The 22,002-nt window shown below is 50.7% G+C and overlaps 2 protein-coding genes across 5 annotated transcripts; one reads left to right on the forward strand and one right to left on the reverse strand.

Annotated features, from left to right (window-relative positions):
* Positions 1-1,344: 1,344 nt before the first annotated feature.
* Positions 1,345-9,326, reverse strand: DPCD (deleted in primary ciliary dyskinesia homolog (mouse)). Of its 2 annotated transcripts, none has more exons than XM_077784669.1 (6): positions 9,104-9,326; positions 7,993-8,073; positions 7,276-7,400; positions 6,336-6,469; positions 2,652-2,754; positions 1,345-1,547 (listed from the first exon to the last, which is right to left on the reverse strand). In XM_077784669.1, the coding sequence occupies exons 1-6, from the start codon at positions 9,207-9,209 to the stop codon at positions 1,443-1,445; spliced, it is 654 nt and encodes a 217-aa protein (XP_077640795.1). In that variant the 5' UTR covers positions 9,210-9,326; the 3' UTR covers positions 1,345-1,442. The 2 variants fall into 2 exon arrangements, with proteins under 2 accessions (XP_077640795.1, XP_021392043.1); XM_021536368.3 differs by lacking the exon at positions 9,104-9,326 and adding an exon at positions 8,323-8,431.
* On the forward strand, positions 9,001-20,129 carry POLL (DNA polymerase lambda). Of its 3 annotated transcripts, none has more exons than XM_077784667.1 (9): positions 9,001-9,046; positions 9,935-10,078; positions 10,336-10,633; positions 11,249-11,414; positions 13,917-14,240; positions 14,755-14,928; positions 15,788-15,916; positions 17,882-18,050; positions 18,353-20,129. In XM_077784667.1, exons 2-9 carry the CDS (start codon positions 9,964-9,966, stop codon positions 18,715-18,717), a joined length of 1,740 nt encoding a protein of 579 aa, XP_077640793.1. In that variant the 5' UTR covers positions 9,001-9,046; positions 9,935-9,963; the 3' UTR covers positions 18,718-20,129. The 3 variants fall into 3 exon arrangements, with proteins under 3 accessions (XP_077640793.1, XP_077640794.1, XP_021391913.2); XM_077784668.1 differs by having other exon boundaries at positions 10,339-10,633; XM_021536238.3 differs by having other exon boundaries at positions 9,960-10,078.
* Positions 20,130-22,002: the final 1,873 nt, after the last annotated feature.

Here is a 22,002-nt window from a genome sequence, read left to right on the forward strand (position 1 = left end):
GTATGAACAGCTGGATGTGATTTACTGGGATCCTGTAGACACATTCAAGTGGGCTCTGCTCCTTTTTGTGTCATCCTTCTGAACCTGACGTGGGTCTCTGAAAAACCATAGCTTTCAGCATGCTCTGTGCTGTGTGATTGGATGTGGATAATGTGCTGTGAGTGGTGTCTGGGGTCTGGCCCTCCTTGGGGAAAGAAGTGTGGAGGCCCTATTTGGTTGAGTTTGGGTGTCCTGGATAGGTAGAGGAGAGGTTTTTATCACAAACTAAGAGCACTCCTAGGGTGAGCCACTCAGCGTGGTGTTTTGTTAGAACTTGGTACGTTCATTTCCACTGTCAAGAGGCTGCTCTTCCCTTGTGATGCACAAGGATTGGAGGAATATGTTTGCTGGAGCCCCAGACTCTTAAGGAATTATCATGGTGTGAAAGCAGCCTCATCAGGGGAGCTATGTTAGGAGCCCATGAGCAGCTCACTTGAAGGTAGGGATAGGCTTGCATAGTAACTGTTCAAATATGAACTGTGATGGAGCAACATTCAGAAATCTAAGCAAGGGGATGGCTGTTGGAGAAGTTGGTGAAGCAGCACTGTTGGGGCTGTCCCTGTGCAGTGAGGTTTGCAATGGTCCATGTTTGTGCCTTCACAGAAGGGTGGGCAGCTACTGCTCCTTAGGTGGCCAGCCACTGCTTCCCCTCCCTGCCAGGCACATGGAGGCAGCTGCACATTGGTTTCTGCCCTCTGCACAGCCCTGTCATGTTGTGGATGGCTGGCACTAAGGAAGAAGCTGCATGTCTTCCTCTTTACCCTGTTTCATAGGCTGTGCCCACTCAGTCTAAACATGGATGCTGTTTGCAGAGATTCCAAAGTCACCAGAGCATCCTTCTGACTGCATGGAGGAGCCGCATAACTGCACAGGAGGGAGCTGCTTCCAGCACATCCCAGGCAAGTAATGGATGTGAGGAAGGAGTTCTTGTTTTCCAAACATTACTGCCTTCAGCAATGGTGGCAGATGGGAAATTCCCAAGGTGTCATGTTGGATGGGGACAGGGCTGCTGGTTGTGGATGTGGTATGCTTCCTTTGCACACTACAGCTTCCCACAATTCATAGAAGGATCACTCCATCCCTGGAAACATTCCAGGCCAGGTTGGGTAGGGCTTTGAGCAATCTGTTCTAGCGGAAGGTGTCCCTGCCCATGACAGGGAGGTTAGAATTGGATGATCTTTAAGGTCCTTTCCAACACAAACCATTCTATGGTTTTATGAAATGTCAGCATAAATCGGCAGGCCAGGCAGCAGGCAGGTCACCTGCCTTGCCGTCTTCCCGAGTTTACAGATTCCTCCAAATGTCTCTATTAACAACAACGTTTTTATTAGATAAGGCAAAATAAATACCATGAAGCTGTGCCAGAGAGCTGCTCCTTACTTCAACCTCTTAGCAGCCACTGCCTACTGGGTCTTACAGTCTCCATCCCCACTGTTAGCTGCCTTTATCTTTTTCAGCTCCTTCTGCAGCTGCTCTTCTGCAGCCAGGATCTCCTTTGGCTTCTGGTACTGTAGGACAGAGAGAAATGCCCTTAGCACTCCTGAACTCCTGTTCAGCCTTTGCTCCAAGCAGACCCACTGCAACCTGTTGCTGCCAGCCCAGCAAGGGCCCTCCTGCCAAGGGAGGCCTTGTCATTACCAGCAGCCTCTGAAGCCTGTTTCAAGAGGTGGTGCTATCAAGCACCAAGCACATTTACCAAGTTCGGGAGTGTCTTTTACAGTGCAAGTAAAACTTTCCAGTTAGGTGTGGAATCCTGGCCCCCACCAACCCCTCTGGAATATCCTGGCAAGCAGATCCTTGCTGTCCTCACTGACCATATGCTCACAAGTGCTTTATATAAAATATGGGGTTTTTTTAATGCAGAGAGAAGTAAGAGTTGCAGATCCTCTGTCTTCCCCTCAGAGGCCTCTCACCCAGCTGCAGCTTAGTGGTGGATGCAGGTGCTTTTTGCAAAGTTTGGCCAGTAGCAAACAGAAGCTCAGGAGGACTCAGGGTGCTCCTCCTCTTGGCCTATTTCCTCTGCACGTGCAGCCCAGGTCTGCTACCAGGTTTCTCATGGAGGGTGTATCCTCTGTGTAGCTGACTTCTGCACTGAATAAGGCAAACACCTGTTGCTCAAAGCATCTGTCTGCTCCTTGCAACAAAAAGTGTATGTCCATGTTGCTAGTCTCTTGCTTCCACCATTTGTGTGGAAGTGTTCCCTCTTTGACACAAAGCAACAGGTGGTTATTTTTTTTATTATTCTGTTTTAAGACTCCGAGACCTCAAAGTGCAGCAGATTCTTGGGCTTTTATGCTCTGAGACAAGAGAAATTTAGTGTCACTGAGAGTGGAGGCTTGCTCAGGTGTGAGGGAGGGAATACATGGAAAAGAGGGCATGATAGACATTCTTACACCTGTATGTCACCTTGAGCAGCAAGCAGGGCCTCTCCTGCCACTGGGGATCTCTAGGCTAATGTCAGCATGCCCAGTGTAATCTGAAACTCCCACCGACTCTGTGACAGCGAAGGAGCTGCATGGGTGACTCTCAGCTCAGACTCATTTCCCCACGTGTAAGAACTTTAGTGTCTTTGTGGACATAAAGAGTGCTGATCTGCATGGTTAAAACCTCACCGTGATGATCAGGGTGTTGTTGGCATGAGTGAAGCTCAGGGCAGCTGCATCCAAGGGGAGGTGGTATCGGTCCAGATCAGGAATAGAGAACTTTTTATAGTACCTACAAATGAGAGAGGAGACAGAAATAAGCAAGATGGGGTTTCTATTCTGCCACTAACGGAGTGCTGAGACACAGACTGCTGGTCTGCAAAGTGTACATGAGGACAACAGACCTCTCAGGGTTGGCAAAAGGCCCTTATGCCATGTTGTGTACCTGCCGGTGCCCCCAGGTTAGCAGGAGCACTAGAAACAAACCTCCAAACTGGAAACCAGGGCTGGCTAAGTCCTGAAGAGCTTTGATGTGTGACAGCAGGCTTGGTTCCTCCAGCTTGCCTGTATGTGTAGTGCCAGCTATGGTTAGACTACTCAGCCCTACCAAGGTGTTCCTTGTCTTTTCCCTGCTCATGGCCTCTTATTCCCTCTAAGTAACAGCTTCCTTCAGCTTTTGTCAAAATAGCTGTCAAAGCTCTTGTGCCATATGATTTACTGTGATGCAATCCTTCCTAAACCCCTCTTTTTAACTTCTTGCTGTATTTCCTAGGTAGCTTCTTGTTTTGGTGGCACAGTGGTGCTCATGCATACCCTGGGCACAGATCTCCAGTTGTAACTGCCCACAATCACCTAAGCCTCTGCTCTGCAGCATCTCCATGCAGCATCTCCTGCATGGTGGCTGTGGTGCTCCTCTGCACTTACAGCTCTCCTAGTTGTTCCTTTCCTGGTTTCTATCCCAGTCTTCCAATAACCTCTCATATCCAACAGAGAGGTTTTTGCCAGCCAAGAGATTTCCTAAGACTTTGGAGCCAGAACCCTGTAGACCTATGTCTGTGTTTGCCTGAGATCTTCTGTGCTTGGCATTACTTGCTCTGCATCTACTGCTTCTCTCTGGGGCTACACCAAATACACTGGGCTTGTGGTCCTATGCCCACCTAGAGGCATGGCTGGATTCTTAGTCTCTTCCAACACTCTTGTGGGAAATCCTCTCCAAGGAATTGGCCTCTAACTGGTACTGAGGTGCCTGGAGAAAGTGGGAATAAGCAGTGGCTGCTACCATGAGGGATGGTTCTCAATTCAGCTGGCTGTGTGTGAGGCTTGGCCTCTCTAGCTACCTCTGTCCAAACTGCAGTTTATTTTCCAAGTCACGGTGAAAACAGCTACAAAGGGCAAATGGCTTTCCCGGTGCAGTGGGAGGAATGTACATGGCTTGTTACCGCAGGGCTCAAACCGTTCTGTGTTGTCACTGCTGTCGGTATTTGGAAAAGGTGGCAGACATGGATAATAAGGGAGATGTCAAAGGTTAAACAGCAGAGATTAGATGAACACAAAGACATGTTAAGGAAGTGTTAACTTCTTACCGATTAGACAAAAAAAAAAGCAGTACACAAGAAAAAAACCCACTGTTTCAAAGGGCCTTGGGAGTCATCAATGAAACAGCAGCATTCTGCTGCCCCAGGACTAAGGAGAAGAGGAGAAGAATGGCTTTGGCTGGCCTCAAACTAAAATCTGTGACAAGATCAAAGGAAACCAGATCTGCTTTGCCAACCCCTCCTCCTCCTAACATTACCACTGCCTCTCACTACAATAATTGAATCAGGTTTGGCGTTTGGGGAGGTGGCTTTCTAGGTTTGTTTTTAGAGTTCAGTTTAATGGATTTATTTTACAGCAAGAGGTTTTAAGCAAATCCCACTTGAGCAGCCCTTGCCGTGGCCAGAGGGAACAGAGTGACTGGTGGAAGTGAAGAGCTCCTGTCTGGGCTGGGGAGGTAGCTGATGGGTGGTTATCCCAGCCGATGGAGGCTGATTGATTCTCTGCCCTCTCCTCTCACCCTATGGCCAAGGGGCAGTATTACACTCTAAGCCCAAGTCCTGGCCCGAGATCCACAGTATGTATGTGAAATCATCTCTGTTATTTTCCTACTGGAAACCCACTTTTTGTTAGCCCATAGGGAAAACTGCTACTGGTATGCTGAGAATTTAGAGCTGAGCTACTCAGTAGTGACTTGGCAGCCCATCCTGTTACTTGTGCCTCTGGCTGGCGGTCAGCACAGCTCTGCTGCTCAGAAGCAGCATGGCTAACTTCCAAGGGTTGGAGAGGCTCCGAGGCTTCCTTTCTCTCTCATAGTGATGTGCACTCTGTGGATTCCATGCTGTTGTTGCTATCTTGGAATTAGTTGCTGAGTGGTGTCTTGCCCTGGCCGAGACCCAGGAGAAATGATCTAAGATATCCTGGAGCCTGTACTAAGTGTGCTAGTGCTGGTGTCTGTCCCTGCTCCCTACTGACAGCAACGTCATTCTTGTCCTCAGTGAAGTGGCTTTCAGCTTTAATTCTAAAAGTCATTAACTGTCAGACACAGGCCATGATTTGCTCTTGGGTCCTCTGGTATTAGTCTGTGAGAGAACAAGTGTCAGCTGCTCATGGAAGACTCTCCTGAGAGCCACAAAAAAGCCAGAAGTCAGGTAGGGTGTAGGTAAAGCCTCAGTGCTACATCATAACCTTATGGCATCTATGCAGGAAGTTCCCACATACACACTGCTATCAGTAGGCCTGGGAGTAGATAAGCCTGTCTGTGACAGTATGTGCTTGGATTTAGGATCAAGTAGTCCATTCCTGTCCTAGCTCCATGGATATCCATGTGTGGCTGATGGGAATCTCATTCATCTTTTGCTACATGGATCTCCCTACTAAAGCACCACTGTTCTGTGAATCCCTCTGTGCGCATTTGGGCCAACATATTTCTGTATTAGAGCTGTAATTACTTGCTGTTTCTATGGGTTAACTTCCATTTTCCCAGCCTTCTGGTTTTGAGCCGCCAGGTATGCTGATGTGCAGAGCTCCAGCAGCCTTTTGCCAGGAGACTCCCGTGTGCCGCGAAGTCCTCGGCAGCAGAGGGGCCGCAGTTCTGTGCCGACAGCACCACCTACAGCCACTTCCATCACCTTCCCTTGTGCTCCCAAGGCTCGTTCCGTGCACTCACTTCCCTATACTACAGCTTATCTTGGCTTATCTGAGGCTGTACATGCTTTGGGACACAGTGTGTGTTTCATTCCATGTGAGATGCCATGTATTGACACACTACAAGATGTGGCTGTAACAGCATTTTCCATTTTCTTCCTCCCATCTCAAATCTCTCTTGGCAGAACGCCGTGGTGCTTCTTTTCCAGATTCAATCTGTCTTTTTTGCTTGCTACCTCCAGATCACATCACTGGCATTGTGACTATCAGACATGTTTATGCAGGGAGATTTGTTTGGGTGCCCACAACTTTGCTATCCATGTTGAATCCTACAGCATTATGAGATGCAGTGACTAAATCAGAGGGAGAAAATGGAATGTTCTAACTTCAAGAGGTCTGCAAGGCTTTTACTTTATTTTTCTAAGAAAGTGACATCTGAACAGCGCAAGCACCACCCTACAGGAGCCAAGATGAATTTGCAATGGCCAATGCAGAGCTTGGGGGGCCCTACTTGTGTCTGAGGCAGTGGGGAGTGGAAATTGGGCAGCAGGAGACGTGCTGCAAGGTGAGGCCCCTCAGCCCTTGCACACTGGGGACAGAAGAGGGGACAGCCCCCTGTGCAATCACTAGCCTGCTCCCTGTGCCAGCCCACCCCCAGGGACTGTCAGCACCGGCAGTGCTGTCCTTACTGACTTCTTGTTGGTGGTCCGGACGACGCAGCAGCGCTGCTCCTCCTCCACGGAGACGCTGTAGACCTCTTTGGGGTAGGGAAGGTTACGGATCCGCCACTGGAAGCTGCTCAGGGTATCCTTCCTCATGAAGATAGGCTACAGCAAACAAGTACCTTTAGCAAGGCCTCTCCAGCTGTCTCTTCTCCTCCCTGTCTCCTTCCTGTACTACCTTGTGAGACCCCACATGGAAACAGCTATTCTTTCACACCAGAGCATTAGGTAGTAACCCAAGAAGCTGCCTGAGCATCACTTTCCTACAGCTAGGGCTGCTCTGCTGTGGCCCAGGGCACTGCTTGCAGGAGGCTGAAAGTGTTCAGTGGGGAAGCCTTGCAGTACAGGGCTACAGGGGCCTCTTCCTCACAGACAACCAAATACTGAGCTCTGCCTGCTCTAGGAACCTGGTGGATTCAGTCCTAGCTCTGCCCAAATTTATGGTGCAGAGCTGTGCTTGTGTTTCAGAAGCACAGCTTCTGAAAAGATAATGAGAGACTAAAACAGCTGCGCCCTCAGCTAAAGGGGTGCGAAGATGAACCAAGCTGTGCCCTGTCAGGGAGCAGCCTGCTATGCACTGCCACCTTTCATTGCTATCACCTTTGTTTTCCACCCTGACTTGTCCTGGCACTGGCATTCCTGTCACCCTGCTCTTTCAAGACAGGATAGTAGTTCGCCAACACAGCAGTAAAGTTTCTTTACTTAAGGAAATGACAAATCTCTTGAACAAGACTCCTAAAAAACCTAAGCTGTGCCTTCTTTCTCCTCAGCCCTGCAGTTTTGAGGTGATTTGTAGCACCGTGCTGGGTGCATTAGGGCCATCTCTTGGTGACCTGTGCTCTACCAACTACTGCTGTAAGCACAAGACAAGGTAGTTTTAGGTGCAGTGGTACCTGCAGACCCTTACATACATTTGAACTGCTCTCTGTTATAAGCTCTGACTCCAGTGCTCCCAGGAGTGGCGAGGTCGGCTCTCCCACTTCCACCTGCCACTTGCCGGTGCCCCCAAGGGTGTTCTTCTCTCGCCATTTTCTACCTGGGGAAGAGAGAAGAAGTGTTTTCATTCTTCTGCTCTCTAAGAACTCCAGCAACTGACTGCAAAAGCTGCCCAGCACACTGAGATGATATGAATATACATATCTTAATTCCAGTAATTTTGACTTTGGTATGAGTTGATCTGCTAGTTGGCCTATTCCTAGGTCAGAAATTCTGTGCTGAGTGCCTCTTTTTTGCTACTTGGTGCTGAAGCCATGGTGGGGTTGTGACAGGTGCTGTGCTGCAGCTGATGTGGTTTTGGACAAGAGCCATAAACAACACTTTGTTTGCAGTAGCAGAAGCCACCAAAAAGCATATTTCAGCCCTTCATGTGGTACAGACTTGGTGCCTGGCAACTGTGATGGCAATCCCATCTAGTCCATCCATGTTGTGACAGATGGGAAATCCTGGACTAAAGCAAAGTCAGAGAACCCTGGCTGCAAGCTGGACCCTCCTTCTGTCCCTACAAAATTCTGCTACAGACATGGCTGTCTCCCAGAGTAGGCAGGGATGATTTGTTCCTGACCAGGTGGTCCATCTCAACATCCCAGCCCTGAGGCTACAAACCCACTGCCCTGCAGAGCACCACTTACTTATTAACTGGCCAGTCTTAATGTCGTACTCTTCGGCCATCTCCTTCCCATCCTCGAACAAATAGTGGATCTTCCGTTTCCCTAGAGGCAAGGCAGGTGTGAGAAGAAACGGGACACCCCTGGGTGTAGGACTCTGTCCCACTGTCTGGGGCTCTATCCCATTGTCCGGGACCCCATCCCACTGCCCGCGTTGATGGCCTTGTGTCCTTCCCCGCGGCCCTGCCCGGGGTGCGGGGCTGTGCCCAGGAGCGCTCCCCTCCGCGCCCGCTGGCTGCAGGACCACCCCGCACCCCGCGCCGGGGGCAATCCCGACCCTGACCCCGCGGTTACCGTCCTGCACCAGCGCCGTCTTGCCGGCCGCCCGCAGCCGCTCCAGCCAGCTCGGCACCGCCATGGCGGCCGCGCCGTCGCCGCGGCAACGCGGAAACTTCCGCGCGCGCGCCCGGCCGCGCTTCCGGCTGCGCGCGGCCCCGGGGTTCTCCCGCGCGGCCCCGGGGTTCTCCCGCGCTCCCCGGGGTTCTCCCGCGCGGCCCGGGCCCTCCCGCGCGGCCCCGGGGTTCTCCCGCGCTCCCCGGGGTTCTCCCGCGCTCCCCGGGCCCTCCCGCGCCGCCCGGGGCCTCCCGCGCTCCTCGGGCCCTCCCGCGCCGCCCGGGGCCCTGCCCGCCCGCGCTCCGGCCGGGCCCTCCCGGCTCTGCCTCCCCTCAGCTCCCCGGCACGGCCGCGAGGCCTGCGGGGCCGCGCTTGTCCCCGAGGCTGTGGGTGCTGCCAGCCCCGAGCTGGTGGCCTTGAAACCTGGGCGGCCCGAGGAGGCTGGCGAGGCAGGTTTGGTGCGCTGTGGTTTGTGGGAGTTAAAACACCTCCGAGACCCGCAACGTACCTGGGCACCAGAGCCTCGGCAGGCTTTCCTGTGGGCTTTTTCTCTGTCTAATAGAAAAGATTACTGTTTCCAGAGGACTTTCTTTCTTTCTTTCTTTCTTTCTTTCTTTTTTTTTTTTTTTTTTTTTTTTTTTTTTTTTTGTCAAAACGTCCTGAAAACTGAAACGTTTCGGCGAAGGTGAGTTTTAGAAATGTAGCAGGATTTCTGCTCTCATGGAGCTGAACTCTTACTCACAGAAGTGAGGGCTTGAGTGGCGCTCTGCATTGGTCTTCAGAGGATTATATGTAGTGCTCAGATGAGAAGGCGACCATAGCAGGAAGCCATGGCCCGATGGGACCATTCCCAGCTTTTCCGGGTTCGGTAGGATAGGTTTGTGGTGGACTGTATGTGAGAGTTCTGAGAGAAACACGGAGTGCTGCACAGACGGGAAAACCAAGCTGGTGTGTACTCAGTGCTGCAGCCACATGGAAGGGCCTGCTGGGATATACAGTTATATAAACAGAGCTTGTTTGGGCTACAAAAAACTGAGCTTCCTTGTGTCCTGGTAGTTCAAGCTCCAAAGTTTGCATTTGTAAGGCTTGTCATGGTAAAGCTAGCTGTACCCACATTGAATTTGGCTAGTTAATCTTCAGTAATTTGCTATTTCCAGATGAAGTCAAGATGGGAGTTTTCTTCTTGTGGCTGTGTGAAACACTTGGTGTCAGTCAGTGTTTTGTCTCACAGGTGACTGGATTTCAGTCCTGGCAGGAGAAGTGTTTGCTTCTTTAGGCTGAGCAGATAGGAGCTCTAAAATGTTAAAGTAGTTGAATGCTTTCTATTGTAAGAACTCAGCTGTAGAGGTTTCTAAGACATTCAGGTAGGGTTAACTTAAGTGGCTTTCTGACTTTGGTTTTTCTGACCTTGTGGGCTGCAATTCTTGATTCTGGTTGCCTCCCTCAAGGCTGAGCATTTTTGAAAGGCAACAACAAAGAACTTCAAAACAACAGACAGTGAGCAATATGAGTGAATCTTGAGTTGTGGTTAGGTAAGATCTAAGCAACCTTGCTCTTTCTTATTTGTATTTAGCAATTGCTGCTAACCTTCCCACCAGGCCTATGGAGCCACAAGGCATTGTCAAAGCCTTTCCCAAGAGGAAGAAGGTGAGGGATGACTCGGAGAAAAGCATCCCTCCAAAGATCTCGAAAGAGGAAGGAACAGAGATACCTGAGGGTAAGTCCTGTGTCCCTATGATGTGGGATACAATACTTACACCCAATGTGTTAACTGCAAGGGCTATTCTCCAAAGGCTTTTTCTGGCTTTCAGTGTGCTTTCTGTAGTGGTCATGGCCAGTTTGGTTTGGTGTGTCCAGCTGGAGCCCCCCAAAGACTGCCTGCCAAGGCTGGTGCCATCAAGTCCTGTGTGAAAGACGTAGCCCTGCTGGGCTGGGGCACTTTCTCTTGTCACTGTGCCCCTGTGCTTTCCTCAGCAGAGTGGCTGAAACCAGTCATCGCCTACGTGTTGCAAGCCGGCATTGGGCAGACCAGGGCCGAGATCTTCCGCAGGCAGATCGTCCAGAACGGGGGTGTCGTTCACAGGCAGCTCTCCTCGGAGGTGTCACACGTCATTGTGGCTGAGGACATGGACTGTGAGCGCGCCTTTCGGCTCCTCAGATTGACCAAGCTGCGCCCGGGGCTGCAGCTGGTGAAGGCAGCCTGGCTTAGTGCTTGCATTAGGGACCAGAAGCTGCTGAGTACTGCTGGCTATGGTGTCTTTATCCCTCACAGGTATGCAAATGCCACACTGCCATTCCTCCCTGCATTTCCCCTATCCTGAACTGTACAGCACTACAATTTGACCTCTGCTCAAAATCTTGGACTGCAACTCCTTGCAGCTCCTGTGAGCATGATTCAAAGTTCTGTGTGGTAGCAAAACATGTAATAGGGCCCAGAAGTACCACCAGAAGTCCTGTCACTTGTCACAGGTGCTAAAGACACCTCTTCCTGACACATCAGTGATAACCAGTTGTCTCTTAAAAATACAGATAATTAAATACTGTTTCCTACTTATTGCAGATGAAAGGTAGAAAGAAATTGGAAACTAGGCACAAGAGGAAATTAAGAATGGAGCAGCAGGCACAGATTAGGATCAGAATGTTTTGGCAATGTTTTGAAGAGAGAGTCTAAGAGTGAGGTAGGTAGGAGTGGAAGTTGCAGGTCAGCAAGGTAGATGTTAACTGGGGAGTTGAGCTAAAACCAGAGTAATTAATCTGTGATCTGAGAGAGTACAATTCATGTGGGTTGTTTGGTCCATCCCAAAACATGCAGAAGGATTTCTTGGTCAAACTTCTGGGGGTTGAGAAGTCCTCCTTCTGCTGTACTGAGACATCTGGTCCATGGCAGGTACCTGGAGGAAGAGGAATTGCAGAAAGAACAGCAACAGATCCCGGACAGAGAAAAAATCCAGCCGCCAGCAGAGGAGGGAGCATCAAAACAGAGTACTGAATCCCAGGTGGAGGATTCCTCACAGCGAGGCTTGGGCACCCTTGGGCAGCAGCAACTGGCTGAGGTGAGACTTTCCTGCACAGACCAATCTCCTTGTGAGCAGATCTGCATGCTGCTTTTCCTGGCTAAGAGCATCCCTGAAGGATACCATGTGAGATTTTCTCAGTGAAGGGAAAGTGTTTGGATGTTCAGTGAGCCAGACTCAGCCTGTGGACATGATTACTGCTACTCTTTGTCCTTTTTAGGTGTTAAGAATAGAAACAGCACCCCTAAACTGTTAAATCAACATTTCCAGCTGAAACAGTCCTGGTGCTCTGATAAGGCCAAGGCTCACTACTTACTTATATATACTCACTTATGTCCTTTTGAGGAATATTCCCTGTCTGAGAATATCTTCTTTTCAGGAAGTTGTCTCTGATATTTCATCCCATGTTCCTGCCTGAGTCATATGGACCAGTTCTCCACTCCTTGGCAAACACCCTGTTCAGACACATGTTTGTACAGTGGATCAGGTTGCTACCAGAAGGATCGTGGAGGTGTTCTTAAAATATCTGTGTTGGGTTATTAGTGGCTTCTGCCGTGAGTCAGCTTCTGTGGCCTGCTGTTAGCTTTCCTGCCTTTCTCTGTATTTTTGCTCAGATTTGCTGAATTTTTCTTGGGCATTCATGTCATTCAGATCTATCTGTAGCAAAGTTACCTCAGATATCCCCAGCAGCTGCCTTGTACTGCTGGCATCTGTTTTGCAACACAGTCCAAAATTTTGTTACCCAAAGCCTGCAATTGCTCTCTACCTGGCAGCTCACTGAGGGCACAAAAGCCACATTTATGGACATTTCAGTAAAGTCCCTTGTCCCAAGCTTAGATCTGTGTGACTTGGGGACGAGTGGGATATGCTTTAAAGACAATACCAACCACTTGAGACCCAGCTACAACAATAAAGCTGAAACTTTGTTTAGAAGTAGCTTTAAAGCACAGTGTCTTTTCTAGCTTGGGTGGATGTCTTTTTTTTCTCCAGGAGATGATGGGTGTCAGTTTTTTGTACTAAACAGAGACTAATCTGGGAGTTCTGCCTTTGGATGTAAAATCCTGTGAGGAGATCCTGTTGCAGTCAGACTAGCAACCACTTTTTGACTGGCATCTAGATGCAGTAGTTCTCTGCAAGGCAGCCTCTGTAAGCAGTGCCAGTTACTCTCTGTGAGCCCAGAGCTGTCACCCCAGGCTGCCTGTCTCCCTCCGAAGTAGCCTGTTGCTACTAGTTGGTTTTGCACATGTGGTTGTAAAGAGTCCATCAGCTTTGCTGATGAAGTGTAGAGAGTTTAAGGGCTGTTTCACCTCTGTGACACTGCTGGCCAAGAGGATGGGAATTACTTCCAGCTCCAGCTGCAGAGTTGTCTGTGCTGTGAAGGGCTAGCATGCTCCTTTATATGCTTTTAAGGGGCTTATTGACTTATCTGAGCCTTCTGAGGCTTTGCTGCCCTTAGAGAGAAGAGCGTCTCAAGGGAGTTGCATTTCAAGACAAACTGATTAAGTCTATCAACTCTTCAATCTTACCCAGTTTTCAGAGTTACAAAACTAAACTGCAAAACACATCCCATCTGTGTGTCTCCAGACCTTCTACCTCCTCAGCCAGCAGAACCAGAGGTTGTAAGGATGTGGCTCTTACTTAGGCTCACACTCTGCCGAAACTCATAACAGAGCATGGTGTGCTGCATGTAATTGCTGGACTGATCTCAAACAACCCTGCATCATTCAGAGTTACTTCCACAACACAGAAGCTCTTGGATCTTCATAGACTATCTGTTTATACATCAGGGGAGATGATCAGTGAGCAAAGCAGTCTACAAATAGTCTCTGTGCAGCTTTCCACTTCTATCCCCTTTTGTTCATTACCTGAAGCTGAGGCTCATTGTTTCTTAAGTCTACACAGAGGCATCTTAATGCTGAGGGTATCAGCAAATGCATACATTGGTTCTTTCTTCTGTCACTGAGGAATGTGGAGTCCTTTGTGTCATTCCTTCCTCCCCCTTTTCTCTTGCAGATAGCCATGGGGAAAATGAGGGGGTTTAAATTTACTACTTTTGTTAAGATTTTTGTGTCTGTAAACTGAAAACAAAGTTCAGTGCCTATCTGCTGTCATGGGGTAGAAGTTTGCTGAGTCTGAATGTGAGAGATGTGCCTATGCTGCCACCAGACGAGCTAAAGGTTTCCCAGTGGGAATAGGGAGTCAGCATCTCTGCCAGCCAGGGATTTTGGCATTGTCATACCTTGCTGCTGGCAGCAGTTGCTCACTTACTCAGTGTCTTACCTCAGTTAGGGGCTTGAATCACAGGTAGACAGCAGTATAGTCTCCTGTGCAGTGTGAGATGTGCATGTGTAGCTTGAGGTGTGAGGAACTGTGGTGTGCATATAACCAGCCACTTCTAGAGGTGGCAATTGGAGCGTGGCATGCCCAGGAAGGAGGGTGGTTAGTGCTTTGGCTTCCTAATCTCAGAAGTAGCTTGTGCCAAGGGGATATATGAGGCATGCACTTATTCTCACATGGCTGCTTTCTGATCTTTCCCTAAAGAAATACTCTGATGATGAAGACAGTGAAGGAGAAGATGCTGGTGTCACCCAGGGAGATCTGGAAGCATTGATTTCTGGCCACTACCCTGTGAAATCATCAGAGGAGATCAGTGACAGCTCTTACACAGTGGCCCAGCCTCCCAGCAAGTGGGTTTGTGCCCAGTCTTCCAACACCAAGAAGGAAAATCACAACCAATGCATCACAGAGAAGCTGGAAGTGCTGGCAAAGGCTTACTCTGTCCAGGGGGACAAGTGGAGAGCTCTGGGCTACTCCAAAGCAATCAATGCACTCAAGAGCTACCACAAGCCAGTCACCTCCTACCAGGTAAAACACCTCCCCGGGGGAGTGGAGCAGGGAGATAGACCTTCGGTGGAAGTTGCATAGCAAGTGCAAGTTGAGAATTATTGACCACACACAGTGTTTGCAGAAGAGTAGAAAAATGGAATCTGAGCCTTTTAGGGTGTCCAAATGTGGACACTCTCAAGATAAATGCCTTCCTTAGACACAATGCAGGGGTCATTTTCACTTTCCTCTTCATTAACAGCAACTGGCCATTGAAAGTGATAATATGTAGAATGAAATGTATATGAGTCTTAGGGGCTGTGGCAGTCCAGCAGTTCGGTGTGTTCATGTTTCAATCCCATTCTGCAGGCTTGTCCTTTTCCCTTGAATTGATCAGCCAAGGTAAGCCTGGGCTAGAGAGGAGACCATCAGGCAGGACTAGTCCTACCACTTACCCTTTACTCATCAAATGAATAACCAGGCTCTGAGTCAGTAGCAGCTCCCCAGCTTGTCTGTGATCTTTGCTTTTCCAGTAGTAGCTCTGGTTTCTTTCTAGGAAGCCTGTAAAATCCCTGGGATTGGGAAGCGGATGGCAGAGAAGATCCTGGAGATCTTGGAGAGTGGGCACCTGCGCAAGCTGGATCACATCAGTGAGAGTGTGCCTGTGCTGGAGTTATTTTCCAACATCTGGGGAGCAGGGGTCAAGACAGCTCAGATGTGGTACCAGCAGGTAAGTCCAGTGCCTTGTACAAGAGGCTCTCAGGTTGTGGTTTGAAGGCTGCTGCTGAGTGTAAGAGAATTACTTTCACAAATAGGTTTTAGTTGCCAATACTTACAGGTAAGATTTAAATCTGGGGTTTTTTGGGAGGAACTATGAGGTTGGGTCCCATTGTGTCTCAGCACCCAGCTGAGACTTTAGTTGTGCTGGGGCAGGTAAAGGACAAAGATGTGGGGAAGAAGAATGCTGCTGCTGTTCTAGCATCACTTCTTGGAGCTCATGTCATGCTAGTCATGGCATTGATGTTGCTGAGAGCCAGGCTTGAATCAGGGCATCTTGGCCATGAGAGCTCCTGATGAAATTGCTGGCTGTTGACCTGTAGCTGTCAGAGTAGCCATTCATCATTTCTGGAAGCTACAAGAATCAGGTTGAAATAATTGTGCCAACAGGAGCAGCCCAGTCCACCGGGTGGGTTCCTTCTTTAAAAGCAGTTCATCTTCTGAACATGAGCTAATGAAGCCTGGTTTCCTGTAGTGTTTGGTTTGTGACTGGATTCTTGACTGTCTTAAAAATACATTTGTGTTCATGCTGTCAGCTTTTCCCTCATTGGGATGTTGTGGGTGTTGTTCTTAAGAGCAGTAGCCTTCTGTGAGAGGAGGTGGAGATTAGAGGTGTGCATGGATAGTGCAATTGCCTAAATCCCTTCTTCTAGGAACCAGGTTTTAAAGTGTTCTTTACATGTGATCTCAGAAGCTGTGACTTGGCCTGAAATTGAGGCAGGCTAAATACAGTCTTCCCAAATCTTGGTGGAAAGTATGTGAAGAGCAAAGTCTTGGTAGATGTCTGAATGTCAGCACGTGGTCTGCACTAGGGTTTCCGGACACTGGATGACATCCACACCAAGGCCACTCTGACCAGGCAGCAGGCTGTGGGGCTGAAGCACTACACGGATTTCCTGGAGCGCATGCCTCGGGAGGAAGCTGCAGAAATAGAGCAGACTGTGAGTAGCTTGGCTTAAGGCCCTCAGAGTGCAGTACCTGCTGGGACATGACAGGAAGGTACACTCTGTGAAAATAGCCCTTGTGTTATAGCTGAGCTCTTCAGCCTCTCCTCTGAGGGGGGTCAGTGCTTGGGGGACCCTTTTTGGGCATGCACACACAAGGCCCCTACCTTGCTGCATAAGAAAGTTCAGTCTGAGTGCCTGGCAAGGAGGAGGATACTTCACAGGGGTCAGTCCTACACACTGCTTTGAAGAAGGCTGCATGTGGCATGGTGGGATAAGCAGGTTCCTAGCTCTGCTTCCTTGCCTCTCATCATGTCTGGAATGTTTACTTTCAGCTGAGGTGTCCCTGGTGCTGCTTCTTCAAAGGAAGCTGTGAGCACCTTGTGATCTAGTTGTCAGTTAGAGAACAGAGAGTGGATATCCTTGGTGGAAGCAAAGGGGATCCAGGCTGCAAACGAGTGCTGCTTGCTGTAGAATGCTGTGGCACTCCATGACTACGGGGTGCTAAGCCAGTGTACCCTAATGTGAGCAGAGAGCTTGGGGGACACACCGTCATTGCTACCCCTGTGCTCTCCAGTCACCATGGAAGCAGCAGCCAGTGTGACCCTGTCACTCGGCCACAGGGCCTGGCCATGAAGAATACCTTCCTGCCAGGCTCCTGCTGGGGTGTCAGTCCTGTGTGCCGGATTAGCCATTTTGGTGGTGAGTGGTCCCTTTCCCAGGCAGGCTGGGCTGAGGAGCTGGCTCTTGGGAGTGGGTCTATTGTTATCTTGATGGGATTACTGTGCTTCCCTCCATACACACGCACACACCTCTGATCCAGGCCCTGGAGAGAAAATGAGGGATTAGTCACTGTCTGTGCTGCCTGTCACAGTGAGATCTGAGGAGCTTTTAGGCTCTCGGGTGGGGCTGGGAGTTTTCTAGAAATCTTCATTTAAAGCCAGAAGGGGGGCAAAAACACCAGAGGAGGGCTTGCTCCGCATGAGAAAGGCTTGTGGCTTCTTGGAGCACCTTTGGGGCAAAGGTTAATGGGTTTATCTCTTGCTAATGAAGGATGATCCCCAAGAGTGACAAGGGGCTGTGGGCAGGGACACTGCCTTGCTGAACCCCAGCCTCTGTGATGGCCCCATCACTAGGAATTGCTGAGCCCCTCATTATTTGCTGCCAGCAGGGTGATTGGCACAATCAGGCCAAAAATACTTTAGGCCTGTCAGGGACTTGGGAGCCTTTTTTAAACATGTGGTGAATGAAGCCATCAGAGTTAGCACTGTCTGCACAAAACAGGAGTGGGGATCCAGCTTGGAGAAGACTGTAATAGGGGAAGTTCTTATTATGTGTTTGATTGCTGGCAGCAGCATTTTGGCATCCCTTTGGTTTAAAATGCTGGGACAATTGTGTTTTTTATGGGTCTGGAAGCCGAGCTCTCCTGCAGAGGCAGAGCTCCTTCCAGGAGTGAACTCCAAGGACTACACACAGATTTTCTGCTGTGTTGGATCCTGCTGGGGAGACATCACGAGCCCATGCCTGTTTTTGAAACGGCCTGTGACTATCATCTGTTGAACTGATTTGCTTTGTGGGCAGAGCTAGTGAGCCTTGTGCTTGTAGGACAGCTGAAAAACCTCTTCTCTCATGCCATCTCAGAAACTAAAGGCTCTGAAAGCTTGTGCAGTACTTTGCCCCTTCATATTCCTGCTTGTCCCAACCCAGTGCTCCCAAGAGCTGACTGTTGATCACTATATGGTGTGGCATTGTGCAGGATGTTTGCAGGACTGGGTGGAGGCCTCTCTGGCTCACTCCTCCCCTGACAGCAGGCCAGCCTTCTTCAGTGTGCCATGCCTGCCAAGTGTATGCAGACTCTAGAGATGCAGGATAGGCCTCAAGGCAGGCACGAGATCCTTTGCTGCTGCAATGGAAAGGGCATGAAGAGGCTGGCCTCTGACTCCTCATCCCTCTTTCTCGAAGGTCAGACAAGCTGCCCTGGCCCTGAAGCCTGGCCTCGTGTGTATTGCGTGTGGCTCCTACCGTCGGGGGAAGGCCACCTGTGGAGATGTGGATGTGCTTGTCACTCACCCAGATGGGCAGTCTCACCGTGGGGTGTTCAGCAAGCTGCTCAACAGCCTCCGCAGGAGCGGTAAGAGGGCGGGGAAGCTGCTCTTAGAATGGCGAGGAGGCAATGAGCTGGATGGCATTCATTGAAGGACAGGTGATCACTTCTGCCAAGGATGGGACATCTTATTAGCGTTTAAAATTACTGTCCCTGGACCTGGTTCAACTGTAGCTTTAAGGAGAGAATATTGCTGCAGCTCAGCATGTTATCCCTGGGATCCCACAGCTGGTTATGAGACATCTCTGCTGCTCTCTGGGCAGCGGGGAGTTCAGCACAGAGGTGTCTGTCTACCACTGAGCTCCTCTTGGCCTGTTCTCTCTTCCCAGGCTTCCTTACAGATGACCTGGTGAGTCAGGAGGACAACGGTGATCAGCAGAAGTACCTGGGCGTGTGCCGCCTGCCCGGGCCAGCGCAGCGGCACCGCCGGCTGGACATCATCGTGGTGCCGTACGGCGAGTTCGCCTGTGCCCTGCTCTACTTCACGGGCTCGGCTCACTTCAACCGCTCCATGCGCGCCCTGGCCAAGACCAAGGGCATGAGCCTGTCGGAGCACGCGCTCAGCTCGGCCGTGGTGCGAGGCCCCGGGGGTGCCAAGGTGGCATCTGGCCATACTCTGCCCACGCCCACCGAGAGAGATGTCTTCATCCAGCTGGGGCTGCCTTACCGGGAGCCCTCCGAACGGGACTGGTGATGCCTGCTTGTCACCCTGGGCTTGCTGCTGTGCTGCTGTTTTGAAGGATTTGATTTCCCCAGTGGTGGAAAGGCTCTGTGGTGCCTGCAGGCTGAGGAACATATCCCAGCAAACTGGGGCTCCTTGCAAGCATGAGGCCTGGCTGCTGGGCAGAGCTCTGTGGCTTCCTCAGCTGAGGCTGAGGGCTGGAACCACGCTGGAAGTGCTTTCCTGGTGTTGCTACCAAAAGGGCTCACTGCCCATCAGCTACCCTGATCCTGCTGTCCCCAACTTTGGAAAATTGGGTTGCAGAACCTTGTGATCCAACCCCTGACAGTGCTTGGGAACAAAGGAAGTGGGATGCATCTTCCTCTGTATCTGAGCACTGATGCTCTGAAATTTCTGTTCTGAGCTGTGAATGAAGGTAGCAGAGGTCTAGCTTAGTTCTGTGACAGGCCTTCCTCACTACTGCTGGCAGCTGCTACTGCAGGAGTCTCAAGGGGTTAACCTGTGCTGCTGCTGTGTCCTTATGTCTGAGCTGATGTGTCCTTCGGTGGGTCCCATTGCACAGGGCCAGCTGCTGTTACTGCCACCAGCTTTCCCTGGTGCCAGCTAAACCTTGAAAGAGGCATAGGGACCTGAGGTGCTATACCTACTTGCTCCCAGCCTTGTGTTCTGAGGATCCTCCAGATTTACTCAGAGCCCTGGTCTGGCCCAAGACCTCCTTGGTGCAGGAGAGGAGCAGAGCTCACAGCTTGTGGAGCTGTGCTCAGGTGGGATTTGAATGTAATAGCACTGAATGTAACCCAGCAGCGCTGGGTGTGTCTGTCTGTAGGAGGTATGGAGACAGAAACACAAGGAGATAGTTAAGTTCTAACTGGGGCAAAGCAAAACCTTTTCCCATTTTTTTGTGTGGAAGCCATGGAGTCATCTGGTCTTTGATCAGGGAAAGTGTGTGTGTGTTTGTGTATACATGTGCGTGTAGCTGGTCCCACCAGTTCCACGGGAGTGAATTTTATTTCTCAGGAACCATTGACTACATTATATTGTGGAGATGAATTTCCCAGAGACATTGAGTGTTCTGTCTGTTACAAGTATTGCAGTGGTTGCTCCTGGCAGAGGTGCTAGGTGGGCAGTTCTGTGCCAGGACCCAGGGGCTCTTGCTCCCTCTTGGGGGATCTGGCCCCATCACGTACAGGGACAAAGCTGCATGTTTGCTGCTAGAGCAGGCACAAACCAGGTGGGTTTGCACAGTTCCTGTGACTGCTGGGCACCAGCAGGGCTGGGGCTTTGCTGGGGTGGCCCACACCCCAGCAGTGGCATTTGTGAATCCAGCCTTTCTGCTGGACATCTGAGGGAAGTGAATGTCTTTTGGCATGTCTTGGTGCTTTGAAATTTGAAGTGTAATAAATAAATCCCTTCTCTCTTTTCCATTGGTATTTGTCTTTTTGCTCTCTGCACTGTGACTGTTGGGACTTCCTCCTGTGGCTTATCAGGAGCTCCTCCTATGCTGGTCCATTTCTCTGGTTTCAGTGGAGGTGGAGAACACACAGTGGATATATCATACTGTTGGACCAGGACTTCTGGCTCTCAGGCAGGGAGCTGCTGGCCACCATCCTCCCATACCATCCTCTGTCCTGGCATCCAGCTGGCCACGTGGCTGAGCTGGGATTGGCTGTTCCCTGACTCAGAATTCTTGAGCTCTTGGGCTCTGAGCTCTTCAGGTGTGGAGTCAGGAAAAGATTGCTGTCAGGTTTTCCATATGCATCAAACAGTATGGCATGTGAGAGTTGGCTGCTGTTCTGTCTCCTGTTCTCTGCCTGGAAAGCAGCTCAGAGTCCTGAGCATGGAAATGCTTTGGTTATCCAAGGGGAATCTGAACAACCTGGGAGCCAAGGGTGCACATGGAGATGAGCAGCAGGAATGATTGGGTCGAAAGGGAGATGGAGAAGCTGGAGAAGGACAAGGGCTGCTGAGGCAGAAGCAGCCAGAACTGAGATGGGTTACCCAAGAGCAGAAGGGAGGCAGCCTCAGACCAGGGAGAGCACTTTGACCTCAGGAGGGCTGTGCAGCCCAGGGACCACTCCTCAGGAAAAGGGGTCCCCATCCTTACAGTCAGCCAGCTTTGCCTGGGCAGCACAACATCTGGCCTTGTCCAGGGGATAGTCCTGTCCCACAGGGAGGTTAGGTGGGGAGGCTGCCTGACGTCTGACAGGCCACGGGCCATTTTCTGCCTGGGCTTAGACAGGGACAATGCAGGACTGCTCAACTTTGTGCTTTGATAAGCACTGGATGCCAGGGCAAGCTCTTCCTGGAGGGCTGGGGCTGCTTCTCAGTGGGGTCGTGTGCTGAAGACATCAGTAGTGGTATGGGAAATAGGGACTGCTGGCCCCCAACTCATGTCCTTTTGTCACCCTTCCTCCAGGGCTACAGCTCACACCCAGGTAGCAAAGGGGTGCTGCAACAACCCCTGACCTTGCCGTTTGTCCTGCTTTTATTTAGGGAGAGGCTGGACTTGGAGATGTGTGGGGCCAGGGCTCCACAGGAGCAAGACTTCGTGCCCAATCCCTTGGGAAATGCCAGGGAGGGTGGCATACATGTGTCATGTAGAGGCCCCTGGAGCAGAAATCCCACCAGTCCCCTGCTCTGTGAGGGAATAAGCTTGATGTCTGTCTGTCCTCTCCCACCCCACAAATCCCTGCCCAGCAGCTTTGAAGGGGGCAGAGGGCCCTCATGTGGCTAACTGTAGCCAGGTGGGCCACAGATGGATAAGGACCATTTCTTCTGGGTGTAGCTGTGGAGGTTGGAAGGTGCAGGAGGTAAAGGAGCACAAGGAACTTGTCCAGAGCAGCTGGAGGGTGACATTTCTGATGCTGCTTCTCCCTCATCCTGGTTCAAGGGGAGAAACATGAGAGACTGGGCTGGGCCACTGTGAGTCTGCCCTGGACAGAGGGGACAGAGCTGCCCCATACATGTTCCTCTCTATGCCTCTAATCCCTGCCTTGCAGCAGAGCCTGACCACCCCTTATCACAGCCCACCTCCTGCCTCTTCTAAACCACAGCATGCCCCACTTGGGGAGAAGGTCCAAGGGGTGGGACCCCTGGGGTGTCTGGGAAGAGGTGGGGGCTGAGTTGCCAGGGTCCGTGGAGGCAGGGAGAGCAAACATGGTTTTAGGCATCTCTAAAGAGGTTTTGCCTAGTTTCTGCTTCCCAGGAAGGGTCTTCAGCTATTCCCCCCCTCCCCAGCACACCCCCTCCCGCTCTCCCTGGCTGTGAGTCTGATCATCCTGAAAATTAAAAATAAAA

The sequence above is a fragment of the Lonchura striata genome, chromosome 7 (assembly GCF_046129695.1).
Source record: "Lonchura striata isolate bLonStr1 chromosome 7, bLonStr1.mat, whole genome shotgun sequence".
NCBI lineage: Eukaryota > Metazoa > Chordata > Aves > Passeriformes > Estrildidae > Lonchura > Lonchura striata.